This window comes from Quercus suber, unplaced genomic scaffold (genome assembly GCF_002906115.3).
Source record: "Quercus suber isolate HL8 unplaced genomic scaffold, Cork oak 2.0 scaffold_5, whole genome shotgun sequence".
Lineage (NCBI taxonomy): Eukaryota > Viridiplantae > Streptophyta > Magnoliopsida > Fagales > Fagaceae > Quercus > Quercus suber.
The window spans coordinates 932,820-954,186 of NW_027069471.1; the positions used below are offsets into that span (position 1 = coordinate 932,820).

Genomic DNA, 21,367 nt, shown 5'->3' on the forward strand with positions numbered 1-21,367 from the left:
TAAGGTTTTGGCAAATCGCTTGAAGACGGTTTTAGACCAACTGATCTCTGAGTCCCAGAATAGTTTTATGGGAGGTAGACAAATTCTTGACTCAGTTCTCATTGCTAATGAGTGTGTTGATAGCAGTGTTAAGAGTAAGACTCCAGGGGTTATTTGTAAGCTTGATATCGAGAAAGCTTATGACCACGTGAATTGGGAGGCTTTATTAGATCTCTTGAAGAGAATGGGCTTTGGGGAGAAGTGGTGTAGATGGATCCGGACTTGTATTTCAACTGTTCATTTCTCTATTTTGGTTAATGGAACTCCAGCTGACTTCTTTAGGAGCATGAGGGGTTTGAGACAAGGGGACCCGCTTTCTCCTATGTTGTTTCTGGTTATTATGAAGGTTTTAAGCAGAATGCTGAAAAGAGTTGAAGGGGCTGGTTTGATCAGGGGTTTTAAGGCAGATGGTAGACGGGGTGAAGGGGAATGTGTCTCTCATCTTCTGTTTGCGGATGACACTATCCTTTTTTGTGATGCGGAAGAGGAGCAGATCCTTCACATTCGGATGCTTCTCCTCTGTTTTCAGGCTGTGATAGGTTTGAAGGTTAATGTCCTAAAAAGCGAGATGGTTCCAATAGGAGAGGTTAATAATGTGCATGCCTTGGCAGAGATTCTGGGTTGTAGGATTGGGACTTTGCCTATGACCTATCTTGGTATGCCGCTAGGGGCTCCTCATAAGTCTCCCTCTATTTGGAATCCTATTTTGGAGAAAACTAAGCGGAAGTTGGCTGGGTGGAAGAAGCTGTATTTGTCGAAAGGTGGAAGACTGACGTTACTTAAGAGTACGCTATCTAGTCTTCCTACTTATTATTTGTCTCTTTTTACCATTCCATCGCATGTGGCAAATAAGATTGAGACGATGCAAAGGGACTTTTTTTGGGGGGATTCGAAGGCTCACTTGGTGGGGTGGGATAAGGTGTGTGCTCCTAAGGCGAATGGTGGTCTGGATGTTAGGAAAATAACCACTTTCAACAAAGCCTTAATAGAAAAATAGTTATGGCGGTTTGGGGTTGAGGAGACTCGTCTCTGGAGGAGGGTTGTAGTTTCGAAGTTTGGGAAAGAGTGGGGGGGTTGGTCTTCTAAGTTGGGTAGGGGTGCCTATGGGTGCGGTTTATGGAGAAGTATTCGAAAAGGTTGGGAGGTGTTTAGTAAATGCATTCAGTTTGAAGTAGGGGTGGGGGATAGAGTGAAGTTTTGGACAGATAGGTGGTGTGGGGACTTACCACTCCATCGATCCTTCCCATTAGTGTATGGGATTGCTTCTAATAGAGAGGCATCGGTGGCCTTGTCTCTCGAAAGGTTGGGGATGGAGGCTCAAAGAAGTTGGAATGTTCGCTTGTTAAGGGATCCTAATGATTGAGAAATGGGTGAGGTGGATGAATTCCTCCGTACCTAGGGTTCTTATTTGCCTCGTTCTGAGCTTGGAGACCGTATGAGGTGGACGTTGACAAAGAAGGGGGATTTTGACATCCGCTCTTTCTACAACAAGCTTCGTTGTCCTTTGCCTATTATCTTTCCTTGGAAAGGTATTTGGAAGGTTAAGGCTCTTCCGCGCGTCTCTTTCTTTGTTTGGACTGCAACCTGGGAGAAGATTCTTACAGGAGACATTCTGAGGCGTAGAGGAGTGGCTTTTGTTGACCGGTGCATTATGTATCGTAGTAATGGGGAGACGGTGAATCATCTACTTCTTCATTGTGAAAAAGCTTATGTGCTGTGGAGCTTGGTTTTTAGAACTTTTGGGATCTCTTGGGTTCTGCCAAGATCGGTTGCAGATACGCTTTTTGGTTGGTGGAATTGGTTTGGAAAACATTCTTCTAGCATTTGGAATTTAGCTCCTTTGTGCCTTATGTGGTGTATCTGGAGGGAGCGGAATTGGAGAACTTTTGAGGATATGGACAAATCCGATAATCAGTTGCTCGCTTTCTTTAGTGGTTCTCTTTTTGATTGGACTAGGGCTTGGGGAATCACCTCTAGTGACTCTCTCCCTTTGTTCCTTAATTCTCTGCTCTGTACTTAGTTCTTATGTTGGCTTTTGTTTGTTTTGTTGTTTTTTCTTGTTGTTTGTTTCCTTCTCTGTACTCCTTGCTCTACCTTTTGTTTATCATGAGGTAGCTCTTTGAATATACATCTTTTTACCTATCCAAAAAAAAAAAAATTTGTAATTGTTCCCACCAAGCGGAAGATCTCTCTTAAGGCGAATAGCGACTAGCTTCACTTTCTTTTCATCCATAACCTCATAATAATGAAACATCCTCTCAATTGTGTTAAGCCAATACACAAAATCTTCCCGTTTGAGACTCCCTTGAAATTCTAGAATTTCAACCTTGAAGTTGTAGTCTAGCTTTGACTCATTTCTTTCCACACAAGGGCTTTCCCTTGGAGGAACTCCAAAAGGATTCTCAAAATGTGAATGAGAATCATTAGACTCATCAGTAGCCTCATGAGGAGGCTGCAAATGTTGCACCACCTCTGTAAGTGACTCAATTTGTCTCCTTGATTCTGCAATCTCATATCCTCTCTCTATATTTTGATTCCATCCGCCATTCCTGTTCACCAGAGGGTTGGCTTTAACTCCTTCCCCAACTTCCATTTGATTTCCCTTTTTTCCACCTCTCTTTCCTCTCCTTTGGGCCGTTAGAAGCTTCAAAATTTTTTAAAAATTGCAAAAGGCAACAACAGTACAAGTGATCAAATCTGTGATATTTTGCAGCTGCAACAGCAGCACAATACAAATTTGATTGGTACAAGGAACCTAGATCTGGTTCTAGGATCTTGAATGGAGAGAGCAAAAAAAAAAAAAAACACACACACACACACACACAAGGAAATCTAGGGTTCAAATGATCAAATCAGTAGGGAAAAAGAGGACCGGATCTGTGCATTGATACCAAATGATGGAAGTCAAGATCAAATAACTAAGAACTTGCTAGAATTGCCTTAGAATTAAGAATCAAAGTTGGAATTACAAAGAAAAACTGGAGAAACAGAGTTTCCAGGTCTGAAACTAAGTTAAATTTACATTTGAAAAAAAAAAAAAAAAAAAAACTGATTCTACTTTTACATACGAAGCCTATTTATAATCGTTAACTACTAGGAAATAAACTAGCTAATAGTTACATCTAGACAAGCTAACCCCTTTGGATTAGTACTCTTCGATGTTTGGGTCCTATCCATGTTATGTTATGTCAAATTATGTTCATTACTTTGTTACCTTTGTTGATGACTACTGACGAATGACTTGGTTATTCTTAATAAAATCTCGCTCTGAAATCAAATTCTGTTTGGCCAGAAATTCATATCTTATGATCTGAAAATGTGAAAATCAAAATTCAGTTTGGCCAGAAATTCATATCTTACGATCTGACAATGTGAAAATATGTCTCATCCTTTCCCTCTTATATTTTTGACAAACACATTGTACACCAGACCACTTGTCACTTTGCTAACTTTGTTGATGACTACTGCTGAATGACTTGGTTATTCTTAATAAAAACTCTCTCTGAACTCCAAATTCAGTTTGACTTTAGAGAGATAAAGTTTGTGCGCCTATAGCCAATAGTGGTTTAGGTAAAAGGAAACTTACTACTTTCAATAAGGCCTTATTGGAGAAATGGCTGTGGCGGTTTGGGCAAGAGGAGAATTGGCTATGGAGGAGGGTGGTAGCTTCAAAGTTTGGGAAAGAGTGGGGGGATGGACTTCTAAGCTAGGTAGGGGAGTTCATGAGTGTGGTTTGTGTAGAGGTATTCGTATGGGCTGGGAGGATTTTAGCAAAAATGCACAGTTTGTTGTTAGGTTGGGGAATAGAGTGAGATTTTGGCAGGATGGATGGTATGGGGATCAACCTTTCCAATTGGCTTTCCCGAGGCTATATGGTATTGCTATTGACAATGAGGCCTTTGTAGAAGCTTCTTTGTCAAGGCAAGGGGCAGAGGGTAGAAGAACTTCGGATGTTCGTTTTATTCGGGAATTTAATGATTGGGAGATACATGAAGGGCTGCATTTTCTTCGTATCTTGGGAGCCAATACTCCTTCAATGGATGTTGGAGACTGGTTGAGATGGAAGTTGAAGTCTAATGGAGATTTTGACATCTGATCATATTATAACAAGTTGCGGAATTCTCTCTTAGTTGTCTTTCCTTGGAAAGGTATATAGAGAGTTAAGGCTCCTAGGCGTGTTTCTTTCTTCGTTTGGCGTGTAGCTTGGAATAAGATCTTAACAGGTGATAACCTGAGATTGAGGGGCTTAGATTTTGTGGACTAGTGCATTATGTGTCGATATTGCGGGGAGACAGTAGACCACTTACTTCTTCATTGCGAGATAGTTTATTGGTTGTGTTTTGTTTTTATAACTTTTGGAATGTTGTGGGTCATACCTAGATTGATTCCAAATTTGCTTTTTGGCTAGTGGAGTTGATTGGGGAAGCATTCGTCTTAGATCTGAAATTTAGTTCCGTTGTGCATACTATGGTGTCTTTGGAAGGAATAGAATCAGTGGACTTTTGAGGATTTGGATAGTTCCAGTGATCAAATGCTTGTTTCTTTTAGTGGAACTCTCTTTGATTGATCTCGGGCTTGGGGACTCATGACTATTGATTCTCTCATTTCTTTTCTTAGCTCTCTATCTCTTTTGTAATTAATATGTTGCTTGGTTTTCTTCTATGTATTTTCTCTGTCTTTTTCTTGTAATTTTCTGGTTTGCTTTGTGGTTTTCATGCATAGAGTAGCCTTTTGTATGTAGATCATTCTTACTTATCAAAAAAAAAAATCAGTTTGGCCAGAAATTCATATCTTACGATTTGACAATGTGAAAATGTCCAAAAGTCACCCTTTCCCTCTTATATGTTTGACAAAGGAATTGTACACCAGACCACTTGTCCTCACACCACAACAGATTGGTGTTACTGAGCACAAAAAGAAACAGCTTCTTAATGTGGCTCAAGCCCTCTTGTTTATACGAACATGCCTAAATGGTTCTGGAGTGATGCCGTATTGACTACATGTTACCTTATCAACAAGATGCCATCCACTGTTCTTGATGGAGCATCCCCTCACTCTATCCTATTTCCTTCTTCTTCATACTTCCATTCGCCTCCTAGAGTTTTTGGATATGTTTGTTACAATCCCAATTTTGTTCAAGGATTTGACAAACTTGGTCTTCACTTTGTGTATTTCTTGGTTATTCATTGACGATTCTTGATGTCCCTTGTGGCCAATCTTGATTTTCTTCTCTATCAGTTGGATGCCAGGAATGCATTTCTCCATGGTGACCCACCTGAGGAAGTATATATGGGCAACCACATGGATTGGTTGCTTAAGGAGTATTAGGGTAGTGTCTACAAGCTAAAGAAAACATTATATGGTCTCAAATAGTCACCAAGAGCATGTTTTGGAAAATTTTCTGAAGTTGTCATGGAATTAGGTCTCCGCAAATCATTGGGTTTTCAATTTACATATTAATACTAAACGCATACTACTTGTTGTCTATATGAATGACAATAATTATTGGGGATGATTTTGAAGGCATTACCAAATTGAGACAATTCTTACAACAACTCTTTCAAATCTTAACCAATTCTGTTAAGGATAAAGTTTAGTTACAGAATTAGTTGTAGCCTTAGACTACAAACTTACTTAATATCTTTTTATTGGAGGTGAATTTTGACAAATCTACCATTGGATTATTTATATATTTTTTTTGATAAGTAATAAAGATTCATTGATATCAAAAAGAGAGAGACACCCAAGTACACAGGGAGTATACAGGGGCGAACAAATCAAAAACGAACATTACAAAAATCAAGTAAATCCAAAATAGAAGAAAAATGATGGTTTTTCCACACAAAGAACCAATCAAGTAAGGTTCTAAAGAAAAGAAGCTTGAGATCAGGCATGGAACGCTCCTTGTCTTCAAAACACCTACAATTTCTCTCCTTCCAAATACACCACATCAAACAATGTGGAACAACCATCCATATATCTCCATTACGATGGCGACCAAAATGACCTTGCCAGCAAGCCAAAAGCCCAACAACAGATAATGGCATAACCCAGCAAACTCCAAATAAACCAAAAACCATATCCCACAACTCCATAGCAACCGGGCAATGAAGGAAAAGATAGTCAATAGTTTCAGTATTACATTTGCACATATAACACCAATCCAAAATGCAAACCTTTATTTTCCTTAAGTTGTCAATTGTCAGACATTTCCCCAAGGCTATGGTCCAAACAAAGAAAGCCACTCTAGAGGGAATCTTTTGCTTCCAAATGCTTTTCCAAGGAAAAAACTGCTCACTATGGCCAACTAGAAGATGGTAGTAAGCACTGATCGTGAACCCCTTACTCTTACAAGGCAGCCAACATCTCTTATCCTCACCATTCCCCCTTACAGTAGTGCAATAAATGGAATTGATGAAACTCCTGAAAGTTTCCAATTCACGATTATGCACCTCCCTACAAAATTGAAAATCCAAATGGAGGACTCCATTGGTGAACCTCATTAGATCCGCCACACTTGTCTCTTTGCTACGACAAATCCTATATAAATCAGGATAGCGGTCTGCGAGAGAAGTTCCACACCAACGATCTGGCCAAAACTGCACTTTTGATCCATCTCCAATTTCATACAGAATAAACCGAGATAAGGAGTGCCACCCCCTTCTAATATTTTTCCACAAACTAACTTCATAAGGACCAGAGAAAGAGCTAGAACGCCAACCACCCTAATCACAACCATACTTCACCTCTATCACTTGACGCCATAGAACATCTCTTTCTTGCAAAATTTCAATAAAATTAAAGATCAATAACTGTATCATCAATAAATTTTTTAAATTGCAAGTTTTTATAAATTAAAATTATGCACAAAATATAAACTTATAAATCATATAATAAATAATATCAGATTGACACAAAATTTAATATGTGTATTAAGAGCGTAAAGAACATGCAATTCAACGGTTAAATTTTTAAAATATGTTGTAATATATATTTTACTGAGTGAGATTGTAGCCTTAAGGTACAACCAATTTTGTACTTTCGTTAATTAGTGGGGAAGCTTAATTATCTCATACGTAGTTAGTGTTATGAGTCAATTCTTAGCAGCTCCAAGAATCTCACATTGGGATGTACGATACCTAAATAGAGCTCTAGGACAAGGCAGATTGTTGAAAAAGCATTCATCTTAAGGTAGATGGCTTTGTTGATGCTAACTAGACAAGATCACTTTCAAATAGAAGGTTCACCGCCGGGTATTACACCTTAGGAGGAAACCTCATAACATGGAAAAGTAGGAAACATAATAGAGTTTTCCTGGTCGAGTGCAAAAGCAAAATACAAAGCAATGTCACATATTACCAGTGAGCTACCTTGGTTACAGCACTTCATTTGGGAGTTAGGCTTCTCAGTACCTACTCCTATTCCACTATCCTATGATAGATATGCATGTTGCTTCCAACCCCATGTTCCATGAAAGGAACAAGTACATTGAAGTAGACTACCATTTCATTTCTCACACTGAGTGGAGAAATAGCTACACCATTTGTGAGATTTGAGGACCAACTTATTGATGTCTTTACAAAGTCTTTATGTAGAGTCGAGAAGAGTATTTGTTCCAAGCTAGGTTTACATGACCTATATCTGCTTCAAGAGGGAGTGTTAGTGAGAGTTGTATCATTCTATAAAGATATTGTGATGCCCCATGTTTGATTGGATATTGATTAAGTCTGTGTTTTGTGGGTGTTTGATTAGTCCCACATCAAGCATATAATATGTTGATTTGAGATTTATTAACAACTACAAGAAGCGTCAATTGTGATAGACTAGTCCTTGGGGGGTATAGTGCATATGTGACTAGCACTTTTCTTTTCGTATTGGGTTTAGACTGCCTTCTTTGAATATTTTCTTCCTGACTCCCCCCACCCAAAAAAAAAAAAAAAAAAAACTTAAATGAAAAGGAAATGCCAAAAATGAAAAAGTTCACAATACTTTTGTGTAAGTTTGATAGCTTTTGCAGCAATATTTTTGCAATGAAGTACAAAATACACTGTGAAATGGAATCGTATGCTCTCTTTTGACAAGATCAATTTTGTTCTCATTAGGTGTTAGGACGTCTTTTTTTTCCTTAGCTTATCAAAAAAAAACAAAAATCTTTCTAGTGTGGCTATATAGTTTACCATTGCCCTATATATTGATCTTTGTACTTCTAATAAATCTTTTCAGGGGCGTAAAATGTCAAAAACACTGGGTAATGTTATAGATCCAATTGATACTATCAAGGATTTTGGCACTGATGCTTTACGTTTCACACTTGCCTTAGGAACTCCTGGCCAGGTTTGTTTGTTATAATTCCTTTAAATGCTGCATTGTTTCAACATTTTAACAGACTATATGGGCTTATGAAAATTTACCTTATCAACTGACTTATATCCATTTCTTGCAGGACCTTAATTTATCCACTGAGAGGTTGACCGCCAACAAGGCCTTCACCAACAAATTGTGGAATGCTGGCAACTTTTTGTTGCAGAATTTACCTACTCAGAATGATGCATCTGCTTGGAAAAATATATTGGCTTATAAGGTTTGTTCATTTTTATTCTCTTTTGATGAGGTCAATGAAATAATACTATGATGCTAGGAAAAAACCTATATTTTATAGAACATTCTTTGTTTAACCAGAGAGGAAAGATTAATTAAGTACAGAGAAAGTATACAACAGATACACCAACAATTATGATAGGAAATTGTTAGAATTATGGTTAAGTGATTAAATTCACCGTTTCCGAAAAATTTAAGTTTTTGAGAAAATTGGAATTTATTATGGTATCAGAGTCGGAGGTCTTGAGTTCGATCCCTGTCTCCACTCTACCTCCTATTTAAAATGTTAAAAATCTCATGTGTTAGGCCCCACTTTTTAAGAGGGAGTTTGGGTCCACACGTGAGGGAGAGAGTGTTAGAATTATGGTTAAATGATTAAATTTATCATTTTCTTACAGTTTAAGTTTTTTGGACAATTGGTAATTTATTAAAAATTACAAAGATCAAGCTACACAAATAATTTCGAAAAAGAATAATATTTTGTGGTTGTCATCCAGTCATATACGCATCTTAGGAGTTAGGAATAAGAGTTTCAGGTATACAACTGATCTTTCACACACTTTTAAGATCCAACTATTTCTTTTTCTCCAAATGCATCACATGAGACAAGAAGGGTGTATTTGAAGTGCCTATCCTTTGAGATCTACCAACTGACCTTGCCAACTAGATAACAGATCAATCACGCTTTGACATGTGACCCACTGATTTCGGAAAAGACTTAAAACAATAGTCCCCAACTCTCTAGCGATATCACAACAAATAAGATTACAAGCAGCCACTCCAAAATCACAATCTCCCACACAGGCTAAAAGGGCTGAAAAACAAGTGAAACTTCAACAAAGAAACAACACTCCATAACACTAATCCAAGCAGGACAAGCCTGTCAAATTCACAAATCTGCAAATAACCATCAAAATAATCTTCCTTGGTCCGATTTAGCCCTTATGGGACTAGGCCCAACCAACAAAACAAGCAAAAAAGCTCCAAAATCACACATTGAAAAAAATATGCCGATAAACCCAAAAGCCATTGGAAAATATAGATAAGGTGATCCATTGTCTCCTTTGCTCTTCGTCATTGTCATGGATACAATGGGTAAAATGTTGGATAAGGCTGTCAATGAAGGCTGTATATTAGGCTTTAGGGTGGGCAATCTAGAAGGAAGTTCTTTAGTAAAGTCTCATCTCTTTGCTAACAATACTTTGATTTTCTATGACTCTGATGTTGATCAACTTTTGCTACTACGTATGGTGCTCATCTGGTTAAAGGCAGTTTCAGGTTTAAAAATTAATCGGGGCAAGTCTGAGTTGGTTCCTATGGCAGTGGTTCCGAACATTATGCTTTAGGTGGATGTGCTAGGATGCAAGTAGGGTGGGTCTTCCTTTGGGTGCTAATTTCAAAGAAAGGACATATGGAATCCAATTTTAGAGAAGGAGGAAAGGATATTTGCAAGATGGAAATGTTTATATTTATCTAAGGGAGGAAGAGTCACTTATATTAAGAGTGCTCTTTCGAGCCTGCCTACCTACCTTCTCTCTTTATTTCCTATTCCCGTAGATGTGGCTTATTGTATTGAAAAACTCTTAACGGAAATTTTTATGGGGTGGTATGGGGTAAGAGACTAAACCTCATCTAGTTAAATGGGCAAATGTTTGTACTCATCTTTCTCTGGGTGGTTTGGGTATTAGAAGATTGTTTACCCCATTATACTTCCCGTATTCTTGGGTGATTCATTTCCTGATTTACATAATTTTAGTACGTATGTAAAAAAAGACCATTCACTTTAAATGGCTCCTAAAAATTTCACAAAAATTACCTTATTTACTTTGAGAGAGAGGCAAGTAAACCATATGATCGCCAGTCCAAGCTGTCTGTACCAGCCCCAATGTCAACATGGTGTCATGCTGAGGTCAGTGGACAGATGCTGATGTCAGCACCCTCTATCATCCCAGGATCAATTTGATGGGTACTAGGGCTGGATCGGGGCACTCTGATGCCAAGTTGAGTTGTAGAATATGAAAATTAGGGTTAACAGAGAAAAAAAGGAGATTAGGGAGACAGAAAAGTAAGGTTTAGGGCATAGTTAGTCAAGCCCACACTTAGCATCTCTATATATTAAGAGGATTCAGAAAATTAGTTATTGCCCTTTTCACTTCCAAAAATACCCATAATTTAATTAATTTATCCTTATTCTTGAAAATAAGAAATGAGGTTAAAACTGTAAATAGACAAAAGTTAAAAGAAAAAAAAAAACTATTGGTTATTAACTTCCCACTACCCACATTCAAAAAAGAAAAGAAAATAACTACCCCTACCAAAAAAAAAGGAAAAACTATCCCATGTTTCTTTTTTAAACTTTTACATTATAATTTTTTTTTTTGGATGTATTACATTATCAATTTGGATTTGGATAAACATGCAAAAGCTTCTAATTAAAATAGGAATCCTATTCTCTTCAGGAAAAAAAATCCTATCTATTTTTTCAAATTGTGATGAAGGAAAAATTATGATACTAAACCCCAACAAAAAAAGAGAGCCTCATTGCACGCATAAAGCGGTGATGAGGCTAGTATATTTATATTAAAGCAATTTAGCAAGATTGCAAAAATATACTTTTAAGCAATATAAATAAAAAAGTGGATAGAGAAAGTAACAACAATAACTCAACAGGGCTGATCAAGATTAGCAATAGAACATTGCATGTGAGCCGCTAAACACTACTTAAAATGCTCAATATGATACAGTTCTGAAAAAGCCTCTAATAGAACCTGATCTCCACACCATAAGTCATGCCAAAATTTGAGAGTTAGTGCCCTTATCCACCTCAAATCTACAAAGGAAGGAGGTGCGTCTTGAGGTAGAGGTCATTGGCATGATGCCTTAATGTCGAAGACTAATTATACCGTGTTTAATTTGATTAGGAATTTGATAAGAATACCTCTGATGTGAGGATCCTTTAAGACTGGTTTATTTTATCCAGAAAACCCTTGTACATGATAAACTTGAATTATCTCATATATTCTACTTTAAGACATTTATAATGTTATGTCAAAAATTAAATAAAATTGGGATAAAAAATAGATAACAATAGTTCACATAAACTCAAATGAAAAAAATTAAATTAAGACGAAGGGTAATAAATTGGGGATTGTATAAGATAAGAAAAACTATATTTTTGTTAGTCAAATGGTACTAAATTGAGGGTATGATTGTCACTTATATTATAAATTTTCATAGCCTTTAGAATGTTTGGAGATTAGTGCCTCATTGTTTGATTTGGTGCATATGGCATGAAAGGAATGCTAGAAGCTTTGAGGGTAGTGAAAGATCTTTGCTAGAGATTAAGTCTTTTTTCTTGCACACTCTCTTTGATTGGAGTGTGGTCTTTTCTCATTTTTCTTGTCCTTCTTTTTCTATTTTTCTTGACCGTTGTACTTTTGTTTTATGATTTGTGCCCCCATAGTACATCCCCAATGTACTCGGTTTGGCACTTTTTCTATTATTAATAATATTCTTACGTTTTTAATAAAAAAAAAAAAGAATGTAGACACCCATCTTTTTTTGAGGGAATCCACTTTACCATAGAATTGAGGTTTGGTGGCAATTCATATGCTTGTGGACATCTGAATTCCCTTGAGCTACAGCCAAACAAGGGAAGGTTTAAAATATATTAGGTTCACGGGAATCTTGAAAGATGACATGAGGACTAGGAGTTGCAGTGTTTAGATAATTTCTCTGAGATGTTATTTTCCATCCAAATTAGTTTGTGTATGAAAGACAAGGTGATTTGGAAATTAAGAAAAATGGGTGTTTCAGTGTTTGCCTTGTATTATTAGGCTCTAAGAGGGAATTCTGTTTCCAAATTCCCTTGGCAGGCAATATGGAGGGTAAGGCTCCTTTGAGTGTGGCTTTCTATGTGTGGACAACTACTCAGTACTCACCATGGAAAATCTCTAGAAATGAGGTATGGTGGTTGTTAATTGATGTGCAATGTGAAATGGCATGCGGAGCATGTTGATCATTTGCTTTTGCATTCCCCAATAGTGAGGGTCATGGAATTTCATGTGTGGTTTTTGGAGTAAAGTTGGTAATGCTTGAAGCATTGATGGGAGAACTACAAAGCTGGGGTTGAAACCTATTTCACTCATAAAGAGGGTTTCAGATGTGGCAGATTTGGAAGGAGAGAAATCATAGAACTTTTGAAGGGCTAGAGTTAAATATTGAGAGGTTTAAGTCCCAATATGCAGGCACTCGTTTGTATTGTATGTCTTTGGATGGAGTCAACCTTGGGATATGTAATTCCATAGACACTTTGTACCCTTAAATGGACTGGACAATAAGGGTGATACAGCCAGTATTCTCCATTTGTTTCCATTCTTCAGTCTTAATACAATTGATTGTACTTATTACTCCCTCCATGCTATTTTGTTTGGCTTATTTAGAAAATCCAACTTGTTAAAGAAACATCATGTAATGCATTTGAGGATACTAATCCAAAAAAATAAAAATAAAACATTTGAGGATGAAATTTACTTAATTTTGAAAGTTGAGGGACTAAATTGGCACAATTAATAGTTGATGGACTAAATTGACATAATTAATAGTTCAAGGACCAAATTGAACATTAATACTCTGTTGTTGGACGACCAGATTAGTACTTTAACCAAAAAAACCATAAATGTGAAGATAAATATTTGCAATTACTCATAGCCATCATGTCATCAAGGATATATATATATATATATGTGTGTGTGTTTTTTTTAAACTTAAGATTAGGGTTTTTCATTTCGTTCTAGATGTAGTTAGAGCAACTATAAGGTAGCAAATACATATTTTGTATATTTAAAAGTTTTTTTTTTTTGTCAGTTCGACAGTGAGGAGTCTCTAATTGGGATACCTTTACCAGAACGTTGGGTGGTAAGACAACTGTGAAAATTTGTTTTCTGTTTTGCCAATTCAGTATATCTCCTTTAGTTACCATTTTTCTTTCTCCTAATTCCAGGTCTCAAAACTTCATTTGCTTATTGACATGACCACCGCAAGTTATGATAAATTTTTCTTTGGAGATGTTGGAAGAGAAACATATGATTTCTTTTGGGGTGATTTTGCTGATTGGTAAGTCATATAATAATAATGAAGATTTTATCAGAAAATAAATCTTTATATTTTATCCATATTCAATTATATGTTAGAGAATAGTCACTTAGGGCCTGTTTGGATTGAGCATCATCCATAAGTCATAACTCAAACTCAGTTCCCATAACTCATATCACTCTCTCTATTTTTTCACTCACTCAAATTAAAACTTGTTTAGTTTCATTCTCGGTCCCTATAACTCAAAATATTAGAAAAAGCGGTGGGACCCATTTACTGTGCTGGGTCAGAACAATCCCTTCTCTATCTTCCTTCTCTTTCATTTTTTTCATTTCACGCCTCCTTCCTCACTTTCACATGTTTCACTTCGAGCTATCACTCACCATTGTTTATGGCTTTCAGAGAGAGACAGAGGGGTGGCATGGCATAACTTTTCTTGCATTATGCTAAGAGCCTAAGATAATAATTCAGCAATCAACCACCCACCATTGCTTCTGTGGCCTGGAGCTGGAAATAAAAATTTGAAAAGATAAAAGATTTTGCGATAGATTTGTACCAAACAACATGCATGGTGATCAAATTAACAATGTATTCCATATTCCCATTGACTCTAGACTTGATGGCTACAAAATTTATTCCTATTAAAGCACAACACAAGCTGAAGATAGCTGGCCACACCATAACAGCATCAACGGTGTGTAGATGAGAGAGGGACTGTGTCCTTTGGTCAGACTCAAAATTGGCAGAACAGACCGCCAGTGACAGATCGTGTCCATTCGATCAGCTCGTGTCTTCAGCTGGACAGGTCCTCTTCGGCTGGACAGCTTCTCAACTTCGGATGCACCAGATTCTTCAGGGGAAGAAAAGTGAGGAGGAAGAGAGATGGTGAAAGAGTGTGGGTGTGTGGTGCTGTGAGAGTGAGAGAAGAACAGATGAGAGTGTGCCACAGAAAAGAAAAAGAAATGAAACAAAGAAAAATGAACCCAGCCCCAACAGTCTCAATTAATATGACATGACAACACATTGTTGTGCAACCCACCAATGCAACAATCTTGCCATTGAAACTCAAATCCAATAACTGGAAAACAGCAAAATCTTGTTTCCTGTTTTCGTCACTCAAACTCAAATTTTTGAGTTTTGAGTGATGAGAACAAAACTCAAGAATCTGTCCAAACATGCATTTTCTCAGTGGCTCCCACACTTTTTGAGTTTTGAGTGATGAGAACAAAACTCAAGAATCTGTCCAAACATGCATTTTCTCAGTGGCTCCCACACTTTTTAAGTTTTGGGTGATGAAAACTGAGTTATATAACTCGGTTTTTGCTTATCCAAACACCCTGTTACTGGTTAGACACAAACCTAAGGTTTCTCCATAGATGTCTGGTACGGTTGGAAAGTGAGTAGCTATCCTAAGATACATAAAAGAATGATGTACATTTCCTTGATGTACTGGCCAAGTCCAATTAGTTGAAACTGAGTAGCTATCCTTAGTTACATAAAAGAATGATGTACATTTCCTTGATCGACTGGCCAAGTCCAATTAGTTGAAAAAACCATATACAAAGTATGAAAAAAATTATCAATTATATGGTTTCAGTTTCTTTATTAGGCTTTTTATGAAAATACCACTTTGGTCCCTACAATTTTTTTTTTTTTTTTTTTTGATATGTAAGAAAGAACTGTATAAATAAAGCTATTTTATGCAAAGGGGCACAAAATAATCTAGGAGTACAAAGAAAGAAAGGAAAGAGCAAAAAAGAAAACTTAAATACAAGAGAGAAGAGAACAAATAAACAAAGGGAGGGATTCACTAGATGTAATTTCCGAAGCCTAAGACCAATCAAACAAAGAACCACTGAAAGAAGCAAGCAACTGGCCATCCGAACTATCCATATTCTCAAACATCCGCCTATTACTCTCCTTCCATATACACTACATCAAACACAACGGAACTAAATTCCAAATATGTGAAAGAGTGCTTTCCCAACCAATTCTACCAAACAAAAAGAAGATCTAGTACCGATTTTGGTAAGACCCATATAATGCCAAAGGATAGAAAAATAAAACACCACAACCGATAAGCCTTTTCACAAAGAAGCAATAAATGTTCTACTGTCTCCCCACAACAACGACGCATTACAGGCCAATAAACAAAATCAAAAACCCTAAGTCTCAAATTGTAACCCGTAAGTATCTTATCCCAAGTGCAGCCCAAAAAAAAAAAAAAAAAAAGGAACTCGTTGAGGTTTCTTAACTTTCCAAATACCTTCCTAGGAAAGACGATGGGAATAAGACCTTGGAATTCATTATAAAACGAACGGATGTCAAATTCCCATTCTTCTTCAACTTCCATTTCATGCGATCCTCATTTTTAGTTGAATGGGTGTTGGATTCCAAAATACAAAGAAAATCCAACACTAAGTCCAACTCCCAATCATTTAGATCCTAAGTAAAACTTACATCCCAGCTCCTCTCCCCCATTCCCTACCTCTACTAAGGAAAACTCTACATAAACCTCTCTATTAATTGCAATCTCATACAAAATTGGGAAAGTCAATTGAAGAGGTTTCTCCCCACACCAACAATCTTGCCAGAGTTTTACTCTATTTCCCACTCCAATCTCAAACCGAGTATGTTGGCTGAATGCCTCCCAACCCATTCAAATGGCTCTTCATAAACTGCAACCATGAACACCCCTACCCAATCTTGTCAGAGTCCCTAATAAGGCTTTAATAAAGGTTGTGAGTTTCCTTATCCCCAAGGCCCAGTGGCCATAGACACACACACTTTGCATCTTCTTGATCTTATTAGCCACATAAGTAGGAATGGTGAAGAGTGACATATAATAGGTAGGATGTGTCAATAACATACTCTTGAGCAATGTCAATCTACCATCTTTTGACAAATAAAGCTTCTTCCACCCTGTTGATTTCCTCTTAGTTTTCTCCAAAATAGGATTCCAAATAGAAGGGGACTTATGAGGAGCCCCTAAAGGCATGCCAATGTAAGAAATAGGCAAAGACCCAACCCTAGAACCCAAGATATCTGCCAAAGCATGCACATTATCAACCTCCCCTATTGGAACCATTTCACTCATATGCACATTTACCTTCTAGCCCATCACAATTTGAAAATAGAATAGCAACATTTGTATATGAAGAATCTGTTCCACATCTTCATCACAAAAAATGATCTTATCATCTGCGAACAAGAGATGTGAGACATATACCCCATCACCTTGCCTATCCTCAGCCTCGAAACCTCGAATTCAACTTGCCCCCTCTACTCTCTTCAACATCCTACTAAAAACCTCTATCATGATTTTAAAAAAAACATAGGAAATAGCAGATTCCCTTGTCTCAATCTCCTTGAACTTCCAAAAAAATCAGCTGGAGACCCATCTACCAAAGTAGAGAATTGAACGATGAAAATACAAGTACGAATCTATTTACACCGCTTCTCCCCAAAACCCATTCTCTTTAGCAAATTTTGGAATGCCTCCCAATTCATATGATCAAAAGCTTTCCCAATATCTAGCTTACAAATAAACCCTTGGAATCTTTCTCTTCACTTGGCTATCCACATATTCATTCGCAATAAGAACTAAGTCAAGTATTTGTCTTCCACCCACAAAGCCATTTTGGGACTAAGAAATTTGCTAAACTAGTACCCCTCCCAGACGATTTTCCAAAACCTTAGCCAAGATTTTATACACGCTCCCCACCAAACTAATAGGCCAAAAATCTCTAATATTTGATGTATCATTCTTTTTAGGAATAAGGGCAATGAAAGTAGCATTGAGAGATTTTTCAAACTTACCATATTGATAGAATTCCTTGAAAACAGTTAATACCTATTTCTCCACAACTATCCAACGATGGTGGAAAAGAGCCATAGAGAAGCCATCCAAACTTCCATATCTCTGACAACGTGAAGGATCTCCTCCTTCTCAAACTTCCTTTTGAGCCATCCCCCCCACCCCCCCCCAAAAAAAAAAAAAAAAGGGTAAAACTCCAAAACTGTCCTCAAAAGGTCTCTACTCCTTGTCTCTTGATATAATTTTTTTTTTTTTTTTTAATTGTTGGGAAATGTGTGTTGGGTTTGTTAACTTAACCCCAAACACATAAAATATTATTTTATATAAAAGAATGAGTACAATGATATTACTATTTTGCCCCTAACTTATACCATAACAAAAGCTATACTACCTAGGCAGCCACCTCAGATTCCTCCTCATATATCACCCCATCCCCTCTAAAACACCCAAATGATTATACCTTCTATGAGTTTGCCCTCTTGTTAAAAAACTTAGTATTATTTATCTTCTTCTTTGATACATAACATCCTCAATTTCTATCTCCATGATATTTCTATCTCAAACTTCCTTTTGAGCCATCCCTCACCACCCCCCCCCCCCCCCCCCCCCAATTTGATCAAACTCCAAACTGTCCTCAAAAGGTCTCTACTCCTTTGCCTCTTGATATAATTTTTTTTAAACTGTTGTCAGGAAACGTGTGTTGGGTTTGTTAACTTACCCTAACACATAAAATATTATTTATATATAACGAATGAGTACAATCATATTACAATTTTGCCCCTAACTTTATTCATAACAAAAACTATACTAGCTAGGCAGCCACCTCAGATTCCTCCTCATATATCACCCCATCCACCCTAAAATACCCAAATGATTATACCTTCTATTAGTTTTTCATCTTGTGATAAAACTTAGTATTATTATTTCCATTCTTGATACATAACATCCTCGATTTATATCTCCACAATATTTCTTCCAAGGTAAGAAAGTGTTCAACCAGGGACCGTACTTCAACCCTTTCATGCTTCTCCACATTTGTGAGTCCAAGCTCTCCTTCCATAGCATCTAATGTCTTCAAATCATCCAATAATTTTTTCTTCTTTCAAAGCCTTCAACTTTTGGCAAGCACAAAGCTAGGCATACCAAAAAAGGATGTCAATTCCCCAAGATTGAATTCTATGCATGAACCCATCCAACTTTAACCACATGTTTTCAAACCGGAAAGGGCTTTTTTTCCCTCAACATTATCCTGTCTCCAAAAGGATTGGATAATGGCCTGAAATGGGATGAGGTAAAGTTTGCTGAATCACATCCGGATAGTGTAAAGTGTTCCTCCCAATCATGAGAAACCAAAGCTCTATCTATACTAAACGTCAAAGGCTGGTCTGTGCCACTAGACCAAGCGAACCTCCCTCCTTCCAAAAGCAAATCAATCAAATTAAGATCCTCAATAAACTTTGAAAATTTTTCTATAGCTGGAGTCAGTCTTGAACCTCCCATCCACTCACTTAGAAAACATACAATGTTGAAGTCCCCAATGTAGCACCACGGTACACTTCAATATTGTTGAATACCGACAAACTCATCCCACATGTGACCTTCTCATTATCGTCATTTGGGCTGTATACCCCTAAGCAAGCCCACAGAAAACCATCCTCCACCCCTTGCCACCGAACTGACACAGAAAAAGTTCCCACCATGTCCTCCAATTTTTCCAAAACCCTTCTATCCCACATAATTAGGACTCCACCCTCTATCTGATCAGCATCCATAGCAACCAATCCAAATAAGGGCAACTCCACAAACTACAAACCATTTGTCTATCCATGCTAGCAATTTTAGTTTATTGTAAACAAACAACATCACTCCTCTACCCTTGTAACAAATTGTTATGATCCTAGTGTCTCACATTGGTTAAGTGTAAACTTAATAATGTGTTTATAAGCTCTTAGGCACCCTTCCTTTGCAAGCCGGTTTTCAATGGTGAGTTTTACCCATGGGTTTGTAACATTTGGTATCAGAGCCAACCATCACCCCGATTAATCAGGTGTAGCTCATTAAGTATGGGATTAAATGAGTTGTGGCTTTGTGGTCAGATCCTGAAAGGGGCGACCTAGAGGTTGGATTAAAATTACTGATAGTTGAATAGAGCCACCAAAAAGAGAAAGGGCTACCAATGGGTCAATGTCACTAGAGTGAGCCGTCGTGGACATCGGCTGTGGAGCGTGGTGGTATGTTATGATCCTAGTGTCCCGTGTAGGTTAAGCGTAAACTTAACCATGTGTTTATAAGCTCTTGAGCTACCAACGGGTCAGTGTCGCTAGAGTGAGCCTCTGTGGACGTCGACTGCGAAGCGTGGTGGTATGTTATGATCCTAGTGTCCCACGTAGGTTAAATGTAATTAATCATGTGTTTATAAGCACGGGGCAAATCCGAAAAGACAAGTGAAAAATGGGAAAACAAAACCCCTTTTTGCAAGCCAGCAAGCATTGAAAGCCACAGGAACATTCACGAGAAAAGCTGCATCAAGCAAGGAAAATTCAGCCTAAAAAAAAAACAGAAAAACCTTTAGCGAATCCAAAAGAGAACTGCCGAAAGGTAAAACCAATACGACCAAAGCAAAGAAGCTCGGAAACCGGAACAACAACTACGAAGACGCTTGGCTATTCAACAACCAGCCCAAACAGACAAAGAAGCACCCAACCCAGACCAAAAAAAACCAAAAAAAAACAATTACCATGGCGAGAAACAATAAAACGCTAAAAGAACTACAATAAAACATACTTCATATTAACAAACAACCAAACGACAAACAGACAACCTTATCTTATGATACCAAAAACTGTCCCACAAAACACAAAGTAAAATGGTAACACTACAAATCAAGCCAGATTTAAGAAAACATAACTTGGCCCAGCTCCATGCACCCACCACCAATTCCACAGGCTGCCACTCGCACATCCAACAAAGCTCTTGGAGCAAAAAGACTCACCTAAATCACGCTCATCCCCAGTCTTGCCCACTTCAATCCATCAGAAGCCATTCAAAACACAAGAATACCAAATGCCANCCCCCAAGATTGAATTCTATGCATGAATCCATCCAACTTTAACCACATGTTTTCAAACCGGAAAGGGCTTTTTTTCCCTCAACATTATCCTGTCTCCAAAAGGATTGGATAATGGCCTGAAATGGGATGAGGTAAAGTTTGCTGAATCACATCCGGATAGTGTAAAGTGTTCCTCCCAATCATGAGAAACCAAAGCTCTATCTATACTAAACGTCAAAGGCTGGTCTGTGCCACTAGACCAAGCGAACCTCCCTCCTTCCAAAAGCAAATCAATCAAATTAAGATCCTCAATAAACTTTGAAAATTTTTCTATAGCTGGAGTCAGTCTTGAACCTCCCATCCACTCACTTAGAAAACATACAATGTTGAAGTCCCCAATGTAGCACCACGGTACACTTCAATATTGTTGAATACCGACAAACTCATCCCACATGTGACCTTCTCATTATCGTCATTTGGGCTGTATACCCCTAAGCAAGCCCACAGAAAACCATCCTCCACCCCTTGCCACCGAACTGACACAGAAAAAGTTCCCACCATGTCCTCCAATTTTTCCAAAACCCTTCTATCCCACATAATTAGGACTCCACCCTCTATCTGATCAGCATCCATAGCAACCAATCCAAATAAGGGCAACTCCACAAACTACAAACCATTTGTCTATCCATGCTAGCAATTTTAGTTTATTGTAAACAAACAACATCACTCCTCTACCCTTGTAACAAATTGTTATGATCCTAGTGTCTCAC

At 37.7% G+C, this 21,367-nt stretch overlaps 1 protein-coding gene across 2 annotated transcripts in view; it reads left to right on the forward strand.

Moving 5' to 3' along the window:
- LOC112040548 (valine--tRNA ligase, chloroplastic/mitochondrial 2) overlaps window positions 1–21,367 on the forward strand; it is a 74,200-nt gene that overhangs the window by 38,848 nt on the left and 13,985 nt on the right. For both annotated transcript variants that reach the window (XM_024073433.2, XM_024073448.2), the window contains 4 exons: window positions 8,263–8,373; window positions 8,483–8,620; window positions 13,504–13,554; window positions 13,640–13,752. In XM_024073433.2, coding sequence (XP_023929201.1) covers window positions 8,263–8,373; window positions 8,483–8,620; window positions 13,504–13,554; window positions 13,640–13,752 — 413 coding nt within the window. The remainder of the gene's footprint in view (window positions 1–8,262; window positions 8,374–8,482; window positions 8,621–13,503; window positions 13,555–13,639; window positions 13,753–21,367) is intronic.